A 20,063-nucleotide genomic window follows, 5' to 3' on the forward strand; every position below is an offset into this window, starting at 1 on the left:
ATTTTATTTAGTTTTCTGATAATTTTTAAATCAATTTCATATTGTTCAAAGTTTCTTTCAAAAATATGGTACAATAATTACTGTCTACAGATGTCATCGAAGATTTTTTTTAATGGGATCAATGTCTCCCGACATAGTTGAAGCATATCACTTTTCATTTTCTCCCGCTGGATTGTATGAAACAATTTAGAATGATTGTGGGATTTTAATAGCGTAATAGTCCCATCGCTGAGAACCATCACAGCCCCACAACATCGTGTGGTGCGTTGTGTGTTGCAACGATAAATATTTTCACTGCGATGATCTTTATTGTACACGTAATCGTTGTGTACAAAGACAAAAGAACCTTTCACTTTACCTGCGATTTTTTCCATCTATTAACAGTATGATTACTTTGAGAGAAACAAAATATTATCGGCAATACAATGAATTTTAAACAGCCATAATTCAACATATGTAAAAAAATTGGTAAAACATTGACGACACGGTAAAATTACGATTACACATTTTATAGAATGAATATGAAAATACGATCATTACCTTGAATATAATTGATTCTAACAATATTGTATTGTAATATTCGTTAGCTACGCGTTGCGTGCGTCAGATGAAATAACAAATGGTGGTCGCTGACTAAACAAATGATTCTGAAGAACATAAAAATGAAAATATGGTCGATGATATTATCGCTGACATAGATAGAAACTTTCCGTAAAATTAGTTCTAACAAGGAATGTTGTTAAAAATTTGTTTGAATGCTGCACCGCGCGATACACAGCATACGACGACCGAACACAGCAGGTTGGATCCTGACATTTTACTATAACTCTTGAACCATCAGAGATATCGGGATGAAATTTGCACTAAAATTTATTAAAAAATGTTTCTTATCTACTGATAATTATTATTTATTCTCCATATTATGAATATTTCAAATCATACAAAGAATAGAAAGTTAAATTATCAATGCTTTTTACCGTTAGAACATTGTCATTGCAATAATCAGGATCTGACCGTGTGTTCCAATTAAAATAGTTCAGCTAGTAATTCTGCTTCGTACACCACATGTAAAAGAAAAATATAAAAAATCACAAAGTATCGTATTCATTACTCAGAAAAATTATTATATTTTATAGGCAAAAAATACTTATCTAAATTATCTTTTTCACACAGAATTATTCAGGAGCTGTGAAAGCAATTCTACATATTCGTGTAATTTTTCAGTCCTTCGCTCTTCGTTGTCACTATTTTAATTCGCAATCACATTAATTTCAAAAATTTAATAATCTACGAATTCCGTTGCATGTCTTATATTTACATTTAATTGATGTACTCTTCTTTCATAAACTTATATATTTTAACAGAACTGTTTAGAGTTGAGATTACTATATTCCCATTTTTTATTGTTATAGAAACTTATGTACGTATCTACATATTATAATTCTACAAATATATTTGAATTCTACCCAGCACTGCTTATTTAATCTTTCCTTTAATTATTACATACATGCTTTCTTACTTTCTATATCTACTTACTTTCCTTTACTTATTTCATACATTGGCACGCACAAATTACGGAGCGGTTATGATAATTTAAAATACAAGAATTAAAACTCAACCGCAAGGTTTACTTCTCACATTATATTATGTAGTTAAAATGACAAGTAAAAGGGATTATGTATCTATATCAAAGAAGGTACATCTGATTGGGGAAATTCAGTATACATTTACAGTTATCATTCTAAACGCTGCTGTGACATTACACGCTGATTAACTGGTTTAAAAAAGATTGTATAAAGCACGATCATATATGTCGCGTATAAACTTCAATTATTAATGCTTTCTATCTAAGAATATAATGGTTTTCAAGATCACAAGTTACATATTACTCACCGTGAGAACATTTTTCTTGCAATAATCAGGATCTGACCGCGCGTTCCAATTAAAATAGTTCAGCTAGTAGATCTGCTTTGTAAGTACACCACATGTAAAAGAAAAATATAAAAAATCACAAAGTATCGTATTCATTACTCAGAAAAATTATTATATTTTATAGGCAAAAAATACTTATCTAAATTATCTTTTTCACACAGAATTATTCGGGAGCTGTAAAATCAATTCTATACATTCGTGTAATTTTGTAGTCCTTCGCTCTTCGTTGTCAATATTTTAATTCAAAATCACATTAATATTAAAAATCGAACAATCTACTCATTTTTCCGTGGCACGTGTTATATCTACATATAATTAATGTACTCTTCCTGCACAAAGGGCATAGCCGATTAAGATGGTCAAAACTGCCCTTAGAGGTTTTTCAATGGCTCTTGAACCATTCGAAAGCTGACCAATAAAAACCCATCTGAGTAAAATTTCAGCCCTCTAGCTTGCTCGTGAGGGTAGTTATAGGGTAAATTAGATTTCGCGCTTTTCTGCTCATTTTCCGCTCTCGGATGTTTTCTAAAATTCTAAAAAAAATGTGTCACGTGTCGGGTTTTAAGACGCATTTTATAGAATTTTTTCAGATTTTTTGGTTGCAAACTATGGTCGTGAAAAATGAAAAACACTCAAAACGTCGGAAAAATGAATATTTCTCAAAAATATGAAAACATGCTATTTTACTGTTTAGTGCCCTAATAAGCTACCATGAAAAGCAGTGTCCTCGATTTTTTTCAGATTTTTTGTTGTGGGAGATCATTGTCAAAAACAATAAAAACCAAACTGCTTCGACGTTTTTGCTGCTAGAAGGAAAGCTAGACTTGCAGGTTCTACCGTGGGGGTACATTAAGCTCTAATTAGTGTTACTACATTGAATTGGGCAATTTTTTAACCTCAGAAATGCGATTTGAGAGAGTAAAAAAATCGTCTCCTGTGGAATATATAACAAAATGTTCGAAGCGCTCACAACATCACAGGTTGGCGCAATGGTTAAGGCGTCGGATTACGGAGTGGATATGCTAGGGTTCAAATCCTGCCCACCACGAAGTTTTTTTTTCCATGCCTTATTTTTTATTTTCTCAATTTTTTATTATATGGTTTACATATATGATTTTAACAATATTTTTTCATGTTTTAAAAATATTTAAATAACATTTTTTAGTAAAATACATACAAAAATAATTTTGGAGTATTTAGTATTTCCGGCTGATGTGTCGTGATTTTACTTGGAATTTAATAATATTATGTTGTTGAATTAAATAATGAATAATTGTATTATTCAGTTGCATTTTCTAAAACACCTTAATATCATGTGCTGAAAACGGCTTTTTAAAAAATAGCTTCGCTTTCGTCTGCCTCATAAACCGTTTGAACTATATGCACGTCAAATGTTTTATTGTGCGTGCTGTTGGCCGTTGCCACGGTTTACCTGAGATGTGCAAATGTTTGGAGCTATGGGATGATGATCGTCCGAAGGCTTCGATTTCAGTTTTCTGTGTGCTACCATAGAGTGAATTTCAGAAAGACATTTTACTTATTGTTAGACTTCTGAAGGATTTGAATTTAGAATGTCTAAAGTAATTTTGCAAACTATGGATAGCGATCCAAAATGTGTAAAATGTAAACGATTTATACGTAAAGTGCGAGGCCAAAAAAAAGTGATCAGGACAGAAGTTCAGGCTAGAGAATATTCGGATATAGTTGTATTTTTATTTAAATTGCGAACGGGTAATTCTAACAATCATATAGCGGCAACGCTTGGGTTGGACCATGAACAGAAAGTATCTCAATATTGTAGTTCCGTCATAAATAGTTTTGAAAAAGATATACTTCCGTTTCATTTTGGAGTCGCAGCTTTCACCCGTGAATATCTCATAGAGAATGAAACCTCTAATATTGCAAAACGGTTACATAAAATCGGCAACCACCTAGCGTTGATTTTCGATGGGACGTATATTCGCCATCAGAAAAGTACAAACAACGAGTATCAACGTAAGTCATATTCAGGACAAAAAAAGGTACCGTTGTGTAAACCCTTTACCATCTGTACAACAAATGGTTATATTGTTGACATGGCCGGTCCATTCTATGCCAACCAGAATGATGCCGAGATCATGAGAATTCTTCTTCGAAATCCAAATGGATTTAAATCACTCATGAAACGGGGAGACTTTTGTATAGTCGATAGAGGTTTTCGCGATGTTGTACCCGATTTAAAAGCTCTCGGTTTTAAAGTCCTCATGCCTGCTTTAAAAGGCAATCGTTCACAACTTTCGACTAAAGAGGCCAATTATTCTCGAAAAGTGACAAAAATTCGTTAGGTTGTAGAAGCAGATCACGGTATACTAGGTCAAAAGCATCAGCTTCTGCACAAAAATCTTGATAATAAAATCCTCCCAAAAATTGGCTCTTACTTCCGGATTGCGTGCTTTTTAAACAATAGATTTGGAAAACGGCTAAACTCTGATGTTACACTTTCAGAGGAAATAATAAGCAGGATATCGAGCCAAGATAAAGTAAAAAATACGTTAGCGATACAAGTTGAAGAAAATAATTGGAACCGTAAAAAATCTCAATTTCAAATAATATCCTCGGCAGATATTCAAGATTTTCCGGAAATGACGGAAGTAGATTTGAAAATTCTTTTCACGGGATCGTATCAATTATCTCAAGCTATCTCATATTTAGCACAAATAATGGATGAACAGAATAACATAAATATTTATTATTTTATTCAAGAACATAGTATTATTAAATTCATAGTAAAATCGCGACACATTAACCGGAAAACATACAGATGTTACATCCATTATACACCCAATTCAATTGGATACTCAGGTATAAAACGCTATTGTTGCGAATGTGCCAACGGTAACCGTACTATTGGGTGTTGTTCACATATAGCAGCTATTATTTATTACTTATCTCATGCTCGATATCTCCATAGTATTGTACGACCAGCAGAAATACTTAGCATCATTTTTAATCAAAACGAAGTAACGCCAATTATTAACGAGAACAGTGATGAAGATTAAAAACCATCACGTATTTTCAGCATACTGCATCAACAAATACAACGGTAAGTATTTTTATACTAATCGTCATATATGTATACATTTAGAATACAAAATATAATTAATTCTGTAATTACTATTATAGAATACATGAAAACGGAAGCTGGAGGCAACAACAATAGGGAGAAGGCTGACCATCATTTGTGCAGCATCCTGCCCACAATTGAAAAAGATAAGTCTATTTCTATCAAATTCCATACACGTATTTATTGTTACTAGAAATAAATAATTCTGTATTTATAGGGCATGCAGAAACAAATGCTGCGGACTGACAATGATAACTCTGAAGAACCAGCTTCTACTTCTTCCTATTCCTACATTATCATCATTATTATTATAATTATTATAATTATTATTATTATTATTTAGAATCGAGGAAATATACTAAATACTCCAAAATTATTTTTGTATGTATTTTACTAAAAAATGTTATTTAAATATTTTTAAAACATGAAAAAATATTGTTAAAATCATATATGTAAACCATATAATAAAAAATTGAGAAAATAAAAAATAAGGCATGGAAAAAAAAACTTCGTGGTGGGCAGGATTTGAACCCTAGCATATCCACTCCGTAATCCGACGCCTTAACCATTGCGCCAACCTGTGATGTTGTGAGCGCTTCGAACATTTTGTTATATATTCCACAGGAGACGATTTTTTTACTCTCTCAAATCGCATTTCTGAGGTTAAAAAATTGCCCAATTCAATGTAGTAACACTAATTAGAGCTTAATGTACCCCCACGGTAGAACCTGCAAGTCTAGCTTTCCTTCTAGCAGCAAAAACGTCGAAGCAGTTTGGTTTTTATTGTTTTTGACAATGATCTCCCACAACAAAAAATCTGAAAAAAATCGAGGACACTGCTTTTCATGGTAGCTTATTAGGGCACTAAACAGTAAAATAGCATGTTTTCATATTTTTGAGAAATATTCATTTTTCCGACGTTTTGAGTGTTTTTCATTTTTCACGACCATAGTTTGCAACCAAAAAATCTGAAAAAATTCTATAAAATGCGTCTTAAGACCCGACACGTGACACATTTTTTTAGAATTTTAGAAAACATCCGAGAGCGGAAAATGAGCAGAAAAGCGCGAAATCTAATTTACCCTATAACTACCCTCACGAGCAAGCTAGAGGGCTGAAATTTTACTCAGATGGGTTTTTATTGGTCAGCTTTCGAATGGTTCAAGAGCCATTGAAAAACCTCTAAGGGCAGTTTTGACCATCTTAATCGGCTATGCCCTTTACTATCGAAACCATATATCGAGTAAAACATTATAACCTAAAATTTATTGCAGACTCCAAAAACCATTCATTTCTACACGTCAAACATTAATTGGTCCCGGTACATGCGACAGACCCATCACAAGAATTCCTAACAAACATTTGGCACTTCAGATCAAACACAGTGTCACGTCGCTTTCTTAACTTTTCGTATGGATGGTCGAACGATGAATAGCGACACCGAGAATTTACAGGCGAGACGCCGGGCCACGCTCGGCCGCGCGATGCGTGGTCCTCTCGGGACAAAATACGCTCACAGTCTCTTTATTTGAAAATCAAACTTGATGCAATTTCGGGCGCCAGACACCTGAAGGTGTCACACGAAAGAATCGTAATCTAAACACGAAAGCGTAACGCGGTTGGACTCTCGAGGCTGTGACGTAGCAAACAAATTCTGAATAGCTCTCGCGAGGGCGCAGGATTCTACGTCGGGAGAACACGAGACGTTCCCCGCGACGGGAAGGTGTTCACACAAGGAATAAACAACGTTTCGGCTAGCAGGATGTTTATTAAACGATTCGACTGGGCTGCCGACGACTCGGCAGCGAATACAAAGTAGCCGGCGCGTATTATCGCGACTGATGGAAATCGCACGCGCAGTTTCTCCCGTACTTTACAAACTCGCGAAGAATTCGGCAGCGATAGGAACTTCGCGACGCGGAAGGCCTCGAAGGCCGATTTCCGACCGAACTCAGATGGAATTCGCGATTTCTCTCGGACTTGCGTCGATCGAACAGAATTTACGACCACGAATCGAACACGCGACGGCTTCACACCGTGGAACGAGCGCAGGTTAATTAGAATTAACGGCGGCGGCGATAGTATCCCGAATCCGCGACTTCGCGTTTAGATCGGCGTCGTACAACCGCCATAAGGCGGCCACGCGGCCCCCCGCTATCCGACCGGATTCGTACCGCGACAACGATATCCTTCACAATACGAAGGATTCGTGATTCGACACCAATAGTGTCACCCAAATATCGTCCGCTTCGGTTGCCGTTAACTCTCGCGACACGAATACCTAACCTCGCCGCGCTACCCGAGCCAACACGAAATTCACGAATAATTAATATCGAAAGCCTGATCGGCGCTTACCACTGGTAATTCAGCGATAGCTGAACGGCAGCGAATCTCTAGGTCCCTTGGTCTCAGCAGGCGCAAAATACAAGAATTATAAGCAATCGTTCAAAGCGACAACTGTCCGTTAACGATTCCAAAGACGCAGTGATCGTTCACGCGGCAGCTCGGGTACGCGGAAGCAGGGCGTCCCCCACTTTTCGCTTCTACTTCCTTCGCGCAACGTCTCGACCTATCGCTAATGCGGAATTTCGCGTTGACGAATCCCAGACGACGGCGTTCGGCTTCCGGCGTCTCACGGCATATCCGGCAGCGCTGTCTTCCGATTGGCCGCTTCCCGAGGAGACGATCGGCGTCAGCCAATCCGGTTGCTCTGCTGCTTCTTCCCGGACGAGGCGACGACAGGGCAGAGTAGTTGATCGTCTCAGCAGCGGATGCCCTCGTCGGCGCCTCCAGGTTGACAGTCCTGGGCCTTGACGATCTCTCGTTATTTCCTTTCGGGATCCTGCCTTTCGCCTGCCTCGAGGTGCTCATCCTCGAGGCTCGTTGCTTCTGCGATGAAAGTAGAATTTCCGGATCCCGCCTGGGACCCGGATACGGTCCTGTAAACCTTAGTCGCGCAATTTGGCGCGACATTCAAAACATTAGAATGCGCCTTTTTGGGTCTCACTCGTGCCCAGGGAGAGCGCTCGCAGCGGCCCTTATCGCGATGCTTGACCAAAGGGTGGCTCGGTCTTCCGTTATGGAAGTTCGAGTGACGTAGGCAATCTTGCCACGTCACAACTCCTCCCCCCCTCGGGGAGACCGGGCCATACCGGTGGCAGCCACCAATCAGGCTTTCGCGGCCCGGGTAGCGGACGTTCTCCCTTGGCTCGTTCCATCCAATATCACAAAACTACTTCACCTTACCCCAACATGTATTCGCTACCTTACCCCGTTACACGAAATACTTACTGAATGTTGAACAATAATACGGGCCGAGATTCTCCGTCGACCGGCAGCTATATTAGCTAAGCGCTCGCAAATTCGCTAATTAACTAACCGACCGTTTCGCTTTGCTATTGTTTAGGCTATTGGAATTACAACAAATGTTATTACGGTTTCGGCAGCGACTGTATTCGAGGAGGTAATAGGGGTGGAGTAGAGCGATTTCTCCAGACAATGTGCCTTTTCTCCGGCCGTCTGGGTCATAGTTCGGGCCTCCTCGGCCGCAATTGGTGCTTCTTCTTCGATGTTACGTCCGGCAGCGAGTGACGATTGCCTTTCGCCGTCGGGGTTCTCCGTTAACTTCTTTGTGTCGTCCAGCACGTCCTTCGACTCGATCCTTGATAGTTTGGATAGAGTATTCCGCTTCCCCTTCTCCCTTTTTCTCCGATTTTGGTGTATCGTCGGTAGAGAGGTATTTGGTGGTCTTCTTCGCGTGACCACTACGGCAGCAGCTAAGTGTCATCCGGTGTGGATGGCGATGGTACGCCGTTGACCTCCTGGAACTTGGGCGAGATGTCTCCCCGAGCTCCTTTTCGGCCTCTTGTCGGTGGCTTCCTCACGCCTTCGGCTGGCCGGGCGAGCTCGTTAGTTGGCCGCACGGCAGCGAAATATTTGTAGGAAGGGATCCGTAGGTGTTAGTACTGATCCTCCCTTGCGCGTATTGGAACGTACGCTTTTCGCATGCCAATGTGCGCCTTTCCGAAATCTCGACCCCCCTGCTCGGACAGGCACTGGATCACCGATGACCACTTCTGCGTGATGCCCACCAAGGTAACCCACTTAGGCTCCAAACGTGCCGCACCATGTTGTGCTGGCGATGTAAGGACGTGGTGACGACTCATCCTCCCCCTTCCCCTCGAATGCTCTAATCTCAATCTTTCGAATTATAACCTCGCTCATTTCGGCTGCACGCATCATCTAAGTTTCCTAAGCCTTAGCTCCGGACTTTTACAGCTGAATTTCTCGACTATTCCAATATTCGGTTGGCGCTAAATCGAAATCTAATGGCGGCTTGTTGCTCGCCCGCACGTATCTTGCCGGTCGCGGTTCTCGTCCGAAATCGAAAAAAAAGGCTGGGGACGTCTGACAAACTGAATGATGGGCCCGTTCTATCGCTCGATCATTAGCCCTGTGGCGAGGAGAAAATAACACTGGTTTTCCGTGTCTTCAAATTTTTATGGCAACGATGCTGACCCATCGGTACTCATAAACGTTATTCACAAACGCGATTTTACCAGGGCGCGCACCGGCAGCGAATCTACAAAAACTTGGATAGTTAATTGAGGCAGTCTTAACTCTCGGTCTAATCCCGACGTTCGATTACATTTACGGCAGCTGTTTAACGTTACTCTTTGGGCCCCGCATCGATAACGATGCCCTCGGGGTTCCTCCCGGCAATCTCGTGACTTATGCCCTACTTTGCGACAATTCCAACATTCCGATTCAAGTTTCCCCCTCACGCGTTGTTTGTCGCGTGACGGAGATTTTTGTCTATCTTCGGTTGCTGGTGTTGTCGGTCGGCGCGATGGTGGATGTTGTGACCACCTTCCCCTCGTCTCTACGCGGTAGGCCTCGTTTACCTTTCGCCCGGCAGCAGAAAAATTCGCGCACGAAGCTGAAAAGTCCCGTTTAACCGTCCCAGCGTGAGTGTTTATGGGTTCGAGATTGCGAGTACCTACTTCCACCACGTCATTAGTGGGCGTAATCTCATTCGCGAATTCAACGTCTCCGAATCTCCCTCTCCCCTGATGTTTTTGGGAGCTATATTTGTTTGAATCGTACTCAAAAGTCGGGTGTGCCATTCCAGTTGGCTTTGAATTCCGTTCTAATTTCACAACATTCGATTCTTTCTCCGCCTCAAGTAACGTTTCCTCTATCTGTTCAAATGATCTTATCGTACTTGCGGCTATTGCCTGTCGCAAAATTGGTTTCGCGCCCCCATATGTTCTTCTAATCTTTTTCTCCTCTGCCCACGGTGGATCTAATTTCTCAAACGTGGCCCTCATACTCCCAATATAGTCACGCAACGGCTCCACGTCACCCTGTGCTCTATCTCTAATATTCCTTATTAACGTGTCGCGATAATCCGCATCGCCAAAGAATTTTCGGAACGCGGTCACAAACTCTTCCCAGGTTCTCCCTTTGGCCTCCCTCGCCCTATACCACTGAACGGCTATCCCGTCGAAACATATTGGGAGGCAGCGAAGTAGATGTTCGTCCGCTATGTTACCATAACGTCGGTGCTCTATGAGTCGCTCCAGGAAGGTTTCCGAATCCTCCCCGGGCGCTCCTGCAAATTTTATTCGCCATCTCCTCATTATTTCGCAGATTGGCTTACCTCTGCAGTACATTTCTCGGCGGGCATAGTGCGAGGATCGACTCTGAGAATCTGTGGAGTTATCCGGCATCGAAGTATTCCCTCTAATTGTCGACATTCTAAATAATCGGACCCTACGATACTTCTTGCCGAGGCAACATACACCGGTTGTTTACTTGGGCCTTTTATGGCCAAAATCGACAGAGTCGCTACGTTGCGCGACTAAACCAGGGGAACCCCGTCTCGTCCGGTTGGTCCTCGGTCGACCTGACTTTCCGGCAGCGAAAATCTATTCAAACCGACTGTCCCCAGCGATTTACACAATCGTAGTCACAAAGTTCCGCAAGAATTACGTAATAACCGCTAACAGAATTTTCTCTCTACGCAAATTGGATTCGACAAATTTTTCACGTGTTCTCGTGCACTATCGGTGGCTGTCGAGCGTGGTTACTCGACTTAATTCTCGCAAATCGACAAAATTTTTCGCGAATCGCTAACAAAATTCTTCAGTTCTAAATTAAGGTCCGCGTCTGACGGGGCGTTCTATATCGGAATCGCCCTCGCTTGAAAGCGACGTACCTTACGCAAACGTCAACAATACAGCAAGGCGGCGAATACTTGGGGAGGTAGTTTCAACAACACGACAGGGTACGACAGCACCAGGACTCAAAGAGTACCTTCCATCACCATTGACAACAAAACAATAAATAATATGGTTCCTGGGACCACCCTCCACGCGTAAACGCAGGGCTGGTACCGCAGTCACCGAACACAATTTAAATGATCAGAAATCAGTAATGAAATCAAAGTTAGTATTCGGCAGCAAAAAAAAATTATGACAAGCAATTGTTGCACAACTTAAAAATGTAGCATCGAAATTGAAGAGAAAAGGAAAAGACGAGTCTTAGAAAAAGAAGTAACAGAGAGTAGCAAGGAGAAATTTCAAAATCGATCCGAGAAAAAAATTATGTACAATTCAAAATCAACAAAGTAAATAAACAATAACAAATAATAAGACTAATTTGTACAATTAGATTTAAGCTCGACACACTGAGACTACAAAACAAAAGGACTAGAAGAATTAAATTAACAGAAGGACGGCAAAAACAAGAAATTGCAATAAATTAGAGAATAAATAGAAGTAACAACGAGAATAAAACAGACAGAATAAATAGAACAACAGAAAAACATAAAAGCAATAACAATTCATAAATATCAAAGAGTACTAAATAATAACCAGAGTAAAAAAAAATATCACAAGTGCAACAATTAAAAAAAAATTATAAGCCACTGTTCAAAATTTTAGATTAGGGGGTTCTCGGTTCAAAATGTTACCAGAGCCATTCAATTCCATCAACTGTTGAGAACCACAGAAAGGAAAAAAAAATTTCCAATAATAATTCGGTAAGGTTTGAAGGCAGCAATGAAAATGTTTTCAATAATAATTTATTAAAGTAAGAATACTTCCTCGGGATCACTGATCGGCACGACAATTCAATCAATGTCTTTGGAAATACCCTTGAATGGCTCGTATGAAATATAATAGAATCATAACTTTTCAAAATCAACAATCTTTCTTCGAATTCAGTGATCGGAACGACATTCAATCTCGGTTGTCGGAAAGATTGTTCAGTGGCATACCATAATTAGAACAATCGAAATGGCAATAATACACAATAATCAAAACAATAGTAATGGCAAGAGTACACAATAATCAATTCAATGCTCGTTGGCTCGTAATAGCTAGTGGCTGTCGTAAACAAGTTTTTCAACGCGTGTTCGCCGTCTCGGTACCGATCGCGTCCGAAATCTGCTCGAACGGCAGCGATTGAGAAAATAAACTTTCCTTGTGCGAGCCTCGCGTCTTCGACGTATCCCTAACACAAAAGTATCCCAAAATCCCTCACACAGGTTAAATTTACTGTGAGAGGTCCCTGTTCGGGCGCCAAATTTGTCACGTCGCTTTCTTAACTTTTCGTATGGATGGTCGAACGATGAATAGCGACACCGAGAATTTACAGGCGAGACGCCGGGCCACGCTCGGCCGCGCGATGCGTGGTCCTCTCGGGACAAAATACGCTCACAGTCTCTTTATTTGAAAATCAAACTTGATGCAATTTCGGGCGCCAGACACCTGAAGGTGTCACACGAAAGAATCGTAATCTAAACACGAAAGCGTAACGCGGTTGGACTCTCGAGGCTGTGACGTAGCAAACAAATTCTGAATAGCTCTCGCGAGGGCGCAGGATTCTACGTCGGGAGAACACGAGACGTTCCCCGCGACGGGAAGGTGTTCACACAAGGAATAAACAACGTTTCGGCTAGCAGGATGTTTATTAAACGATTCGACTGGGCTGCCGACGACTCGGCAGCGAATACAAAGTAGCCGGCGCGTATTATCGCGACTGATGGAAATCGCACGCGCAGTTTCTCCCGTACTTTACAAACTCGCGAAGAATTCGGCAGCGATAGGAACTTCGCGACGCGGAAGGCCTCGAAGGCCGATTTCCGACCGAACTCAGATGGAATTCGCGATTTCTCTCGGACTTGCGTCGATCGAACAGAATTTACGACCACGAATCGAACACGCGACGGCTTCACACCGTGGAACGAGCGCAGGTTAATTAGAATTAACGGCGGCGGCGATAGTATCCCGAATCCGCGACTTCGCGTTTAGATCGGCGTCGTACAACCGCCATAAGGCGGCCACGCGGCCCCCCGCTATCCGACCGGATTCGTACCGCGACAACGATATCCTTCACAATACGAAGGATTCGTGATTCGACACCAATAGTGTCACCCAAATATCGTCCGCCTCGGTTGCCGTTAACTCTCGCGACACGAATACCTAACCTCGCCGCGCTACCCGAGCCAACACGAAATTCACGAATAATTAATATCGAAAGCCTGATCGGCGCTTACCACTGGTAATTCAGCGATAGCTGAACGGCAGCGAATCTCTAGGTCCCTTGGTCTCAGCAGGCGCAAAATACAAGAATTATAAGCAATCGTTCAAAGCGACAACTGTCCGTTAACGATTCCAAAGACGCAGTGATCGTTCACGCGGCAGCTCGGGTACGCGGAAGCAGGGCGTCCCCCACTTTTCGCTTCTACTTCCTTCGCGCAACGTCTCGACCTATCGCTAATGCGGAATTTCGCGTTGACGAATCCCAGACGACGGCGTTCGGCTTCCGGCGTCTCACGGCATATCCGGCAGCGCTGTCTTCCGATTGGCCGCTTCACGAGGAGACGATCGGCGTCAGCCAATCCGGTTGCTCTGCTGCTTCTTCCCGGACGAGGCGACGACAGGGCAGAGTAGTTGATCGTCTCAGCAGCGGATGCCCTCGTCGGCGCCTCCAGGTTGACAGTCCTGGGCCTTGACGATCTCTCGTTATTTCCTTTCGGGATCCTGCCTTTCGCCTGCCTCGAGGTGCTCATCCTCGAGGCTCGTTGCTTCTGCGATGAAAGTAGAATTTCCGGATCCCGCCTGGGACCCGGATACGGTCCTGTAAACCTTAGTCGCGCAATTTGGCGCGACATTCAAAACATTAGAATGCGCCTTTTTGGGTCTCACTCGTGCCCAGGGAGAGCGCTCGCAGCGGCCCTTATCGCGATGCTTGACCAAAGGGTGGCTCGGTCTTCCGTTATGGAAGTTCGAGTGACGTAGGCAATCTTGCCACGTCACAACAGATAACACGACATTATGACAACGTGGTTGCAATTCCACGTATGTCAAACTTACAAAGACCAAAGCTTACACCACATTCGAAATCCACGAACCAGATTGTTTACTTTATAAACAAGTATTTATAAATGAAAAAAAAAACAGAACTGTTAAGAGTCGAGTTTACAATATTCCCATTTTTTATTGTTATAGAAACTTATATACGTATCTACATATTATAATTCCACAAATATATTTGAATTCTACCCAGCACTGCTTATTTAATCTTTCCTTTAATTATTACATGCATGCTTTCTTACTTTCTATATCTACTTACTTTCCTTTACTTATTTCATACATTGGCACGCACAAATTACGGAGCGGTTATGATAATTTAAAATACAAGAATTAAAACTCAACCGCAAGGCTTACTTCTCACATTATATTATGTAGTTAAAATGACAAGTAAAAGGGATTATGTATCTATATCAAAGAAGGTACATCTGATTGGGGAAATTCAATATACATTTACAGTTATCATTCTAAACGCTGCTGTGACATTACACGCTGATTAACTGGTTTAAAAAAGATTGTATAAAGCACGATCATATATGTCGCGTATAAACTTCAATTATTAATGCTTTCTATCTAAGAATATAATGGTTTTCAAGATCACAAGTTACATATTACTCACCGTGAGAACATTTTTCTTGCAATAATCAGGATCTGACCGCGCGTTCCAATTAAAATAGTTCAGCTAGTAGATCTGCTTTGTACACCACATGTAAAAGAAAAATATAAAAAATCACAAAGTATCGTATTCATTACACAGAAAAATTATTATATTTTATAGGCAAAAAATACTTATCTAAATTATCTTTTTCACACAGAATTATTCGGGAGCTGTGAAATCAATTCTATACATTCGTGTAATTTTGTAGTCCTTCGCTCTTCGTTGTCAATATTTTAATTCAAAATCACATTAATATTAAAAATCGAATAATCTACTACTAACTGCACAAATTTTATCTCTTAATACAGACACTATTGAAACCATATTTCGAGTAAAAACATTATAACCTAAAATTTATTGCACACACCAAAAACCATTAATTTCTACACTTCAAAAATTAATTCGTCTAGGTGTATCTGGCAGATCCTTCACAAGAATACATAAACCTAGATTTGCACTTCCATCATTTCCATCTGCCATCGGCCGCATTTCCATCTGCGTTCAAAATTACAGTAAGCAATTCTATTTGTGCACGATTCGCGTGTGTGCAATTTTATCTGTGCCCAATAAAGATGAATCCAATTCTATTTGTGCGCAATCGAGATGTGCCCGATTCTTCTTGTGCGCAATCGAGATGTGTCCGATGCTCCTTGTGCGCAATCGAGATGTGTCTGATTGTACTTGTGCCCAATCATGCTGTGTCCAAAAGATATGTGCGCAATGTGCATGTGGGCAATCGTATTGTGCGCAACTGAAGGCCTCTCCATGAAATGGAAGCTCCGACTATTAGAATATGATTATCAGGTCGTCCATAAATCTGGAAAAACAAATAAGAATGCTGATGCATTGTCACGTAATCCTACTTCCATCTGTTTACCACTCACCCCGAGGGAACTCAAAGACCCCGATTTTAAAATCCAAATACCGAAAACAGCTGTCGACGCTGGTTCAATAGGACAACGCGTCAGACAACTACATCGAGACCGAGAAAAACGGCCGAAATATCAACAAACAAGCAGCAGTTCAGATGAGACGGAACAACCCGCCCTGGGGAAGGTTCAACACTCACCAATTATTAACATAAATAGAACTCTTCCGAGTTTATCTAAAGAGATAGTGATGCCAGACGAAGATCAGGACAACGCACACCATTTTTTGCCCGCAGCAAACTCCACAGAAATTTTCTCTACGGATAAGAATACGACCTGTAACCGTGTCGGTCACATATCGACACTTCGCGAACGTATAAGGTAGAAATTGTATTTACCACGGCGATCTATGACGTCATATGCGATCCTCGTCGTAGAAAAGGATCGCAGGATCGCCCCACTAATCATAGTTGCGTGCGCATCGATCCCCTCTCGATAATCATCGAAGGAGATCGATGAGGGCCATGGAGAACTCACTCTACGTCTGGAAGCGATCTAGTGAGCACGCGTTCGCGAGGTGTCCGTTCGACGATAACCGGTGCGTATTCGGGAGGCCAAACCGTCCTGTTGTACTAGACAAACCGTCTAGCCAACCTCGTTACGTACGCGCCTCAAACCGAGGAGTCGCGATTGCAAACCGCTTCGTGGCACAGTCCAACGTATCACCGTACGCGTAAATTAGTCGTAACAGCGTAGTAGTCATTTGCGTTGGATTATTGATGTAAAAGTAACGTCGCTCCGAAATGTGTAACTTGCTACAGGCAAGCGCGGATTTAAGAATTTATTAGGGTTTCTTTTCTCATCGTATTGGACTGCGAGTCCCAAGTATTAACTTCACGAAAATCGTCGTGCGGACACTCCGATATATGTAGTGGCTTCAACAGTGTATGATTCGCGGTTAGATTCGGGAACGTGTCATATCGCTAGATCAAGCATCTGAAATTCCATGTGGATCAGATTTCTGCACTACTGGGTTTCATTATTGTGTCGATCGTCTTTGAGAGACAGGTTCTCGAATCATTGGTTTTTTTGGTACAATATTTGGATCGTCACAGCCAAGGAGACTCTACTGACACTGAGAGTTGCTCCGAGGTCACAACAGTGCTGAAGGGCAACTTGTAAGTGTTCCGGAATTTCCGAGGTATCGTGATCGTTTCTATAAGTGCGTATCATCTGATCAATCAGCAGATCGTACGAGTAGTAAACGAGTCCAAAGATCTTCGGTGTTTTAAACATCTTAGTTATAAAGAAGCGTGATCGCTGGTACTCGTTGACCATGTCTATCCGTACGCGGCCGGACTGGATAAATGCTCGTGCTTAGCAATCACGATTCGGTCGTTAATAGGATCGTTTCCCATTCGTGCGTATCATCTGAGTCATCGGCAGATCGCACGGGTAGTAAAACGTATCCTCCGGGACTTTCATTATATAATTAACTCACACGCTGTGTGAACTTCATTCTCTAATGTACTTTACGTGTTACACTGTTGACCAACACTCTATTCTTATCAACTTAGTTCGAGGGTTATGTTCATTATAATAAAATAAACAATTGTTGCGTAGCGTCCAGACGTGGATTCTCGGCGATTATCCGCCGACGGGGTTAGATCATCGTCCAGTAGAAATAATTTCGTGCAGGTCGCAACTCTGTAAGACTGATAGCGTACGGCGTGGCTACCGTATTTCATTTGAACATTATTTGAAGTCATAATTAGTCGTTGTATTGAAATATGGTTCAATATACCCTCCTTTTACCAGATTTCGCTTACGAATGTTTAACCTTCCATCCAAACTAATCCGCTATCCATTGCATGGAGGCTCGATACTCCACATTCTCAATTCACTACTTCGATTTGCATATATCTTCAACCCATCTGGTTAGCTCGATTCAATAATAGATCAATAATTAAATATACGGTTACAGACCTTATCTGGTGATTTAATTTCGTTTGAGGAGCCACTGGAAAACACCGTTATAGAGAATAGGAACAATTTACAGGAGGATGTACCCAACATACCGCAGGTACCATTTCCCGAAACAGGTGGAATTTTGCAACGCAACGTAATTCGATTTCCAAACAATATAATACGCGAAGCAAGGGCGCGGCAACTGCCTGATCGCACAGCCGACCCTTACCCATTCTTTGACGCCGATACCGATGGTTCTTCTACCGAAACTGACCTGGAAGCGCCGCCGGAACCGAAACAGAGGATTAGCATTTCTTCAAACACCCTTACCGCAAAGGAAGATCATTATGTACATTTCATATCAGCTGATCGCAACCTAATAACCCCCGTAGGAAAACTGTTACTGGACACAGGATTGATAAATAAGCAGGAACTTTTAGCTGCACGACCGAAAAAGGGACAGGTCATAATTTCAAACAATGGGTTATTTAAAACCTTTAGCATTGTAATTTTTGATAACTTCTATGATAAACCAAAAAGATTGGATATAATTAATGGATTGAAAACTCTTCAATCTGCTTTAGAACAAAATAGGAGCAAATCTTTTCGAATATCCGCCACCGGAGATCATCATAAATCATCGCCTGATGAACTTTTCAAAGCATTAAAAGAAGTCTTTACAGATTCAACTTATCAAATTACAATATGTAACTGTGTTATTACTACACCTTCCGTAGAAGACAGGCAAGAAATCATCCATGAAGCACATGATAGCCTAATAGGAGGGCATAAAGGAGTTACAAAAACCTACAATCGCATTCGATCAAGATTTCATTGGCCGCACATGCGCAACGAAATTCAGGATTACATCCGAAAATGTAAAAGTTGTCAGGAGCAAAAATTAGTCAGAACGAAAACTCGACAACCTATGTTGATCACCGACACACCGTTGGACGCATTTGAAAAAATTTCATTAGATACCGTTGGACCATTGCCAATTACACCTGGAGGGAACCGATACATTCTCACCATGCAGGACAATCTAACCAAATATTGTATTGCAGTAGCGATACCTAATATCCGAGCCACTACCATCGCAGATGCTTTTGCACGGCATTTTATTGCAATATATGGGACACCTCGAGCCATACTCACGGATAAGGGAACCAGCTTCATTGGAACTCTTATGACAAATCTGTCAGAAATATTCAAGATTAAACAAATCACCACCTCCGGATATCGACCACAAACTAATGGATCATTGGAGCGAAGCCATATTGTTCTTACAGAATACCTCAAACACTATATGGAGAACTACGAGGATTGGGATTTATTAATTCCGTTTGCAATGTTTTCTTATAATACGTCTGTTCATGAAGCTACCAACTTCACACCATATGAATTAATTTTTGGTAAACAGGCCTCGAGCCTGGCTCTCGAAGCCAACCTCATTTCCAACCGGTACAATTTTGAAGACATATGGAGACTATTTATCGGAACTAATAACAAATATAGTCCGAATCCGTAATATAGCAGCAAATGGAAACCATGCATAACGATCTTCTAAGGAGCAGGACTACCTCCACCGACAGCAGTCTCTACCTGAGCACCACCTAGCAATAAGTACACTTACACCTACACTACACTCGTTAAAAATTTTTTCTCTTCAGTTTATTTTTTTTTCTCTCCACTTTTTTCTTTTTTTTCTTAAAGTCTATTGTATCTAGGACGTTTCCTTCCTGATGAGAAAGCATCACGGGAACCGCGATGTTTCTTCTTGGTGGGGAGATGTTACGGATGACGAACAGGTGTTCAATATCATCTCTGGCAGGAACCGTCCTAGATAAACGAACAGAGTTTTTCCCTAGATAAATCTACATAATTGTTTAGGTTAGTTTAGGGCCCAAACGTACGCACGACCAACTGGTCGTTGACAAAATACGAATGTTCACTTGAAGGGTACTGACAAGTACCACCCGTCATTGCAGGGCTATATAAGCCCTTACATTTCTACTCTCGTGGGCTAGTACTGTCGTAATCACGAATAGTGTCGCGTCGTGCTGCATCTCGGAAGTCAACTACCAGTGAGATCGGACGTTCGTTCCTTTTGAATCAAAGTTTAACCGTACAGATTCCGCGAGTTCGGTCTAAAA

The 20,063-nt window shown here is 41.5% G+C and overlaps 1 protein-coding gene across 7 annotated transcripts in view; it reads right to left on the reverse strand.

Moving 5' to 3' along the window:
* LOC143219559 (uncharacterized) overlaps window positions 1-20,063 on the reverse strand; it is a 280,642-nt gene that overhangs the window by 4,413 nt on the left and 256,166 nt on the right. The window contains exons 1-2 of one of the 7 annotated variants that reach the window (XM_076445490.1): window positions 978-1,887; window positions 82-863 (exon numbers count right to left, since the gene is read on the reverse strand). In XM_076445490.1, the coding sequence (XP_076301605.1) occupies window positions 82-374 (293 nt within the window). In that variant the 5' untranslated portion in view covers window positions 375-863; window positions 978-1,887. The other 6 variants (XM_076445493.1, XM_076445489.1, XM_076445495.1 and 3 more) reach the window with 6 other exon arrangements.

Source organism: Lasioglossum baleicum, unplaced genomic scaffold, assembly GCF_051020765.1.
Source record: "Lasioglossum baleicum unplaced genomic scaffold, iyLasBale1 scaffold0055, whole genome shotgun sequence".
NCBI lineage: Eukaryota > Metazoa > Arthropoda > Insecta > Hymenoptera > Halictidae > Lasioglossum > Lasioglossum baleicum.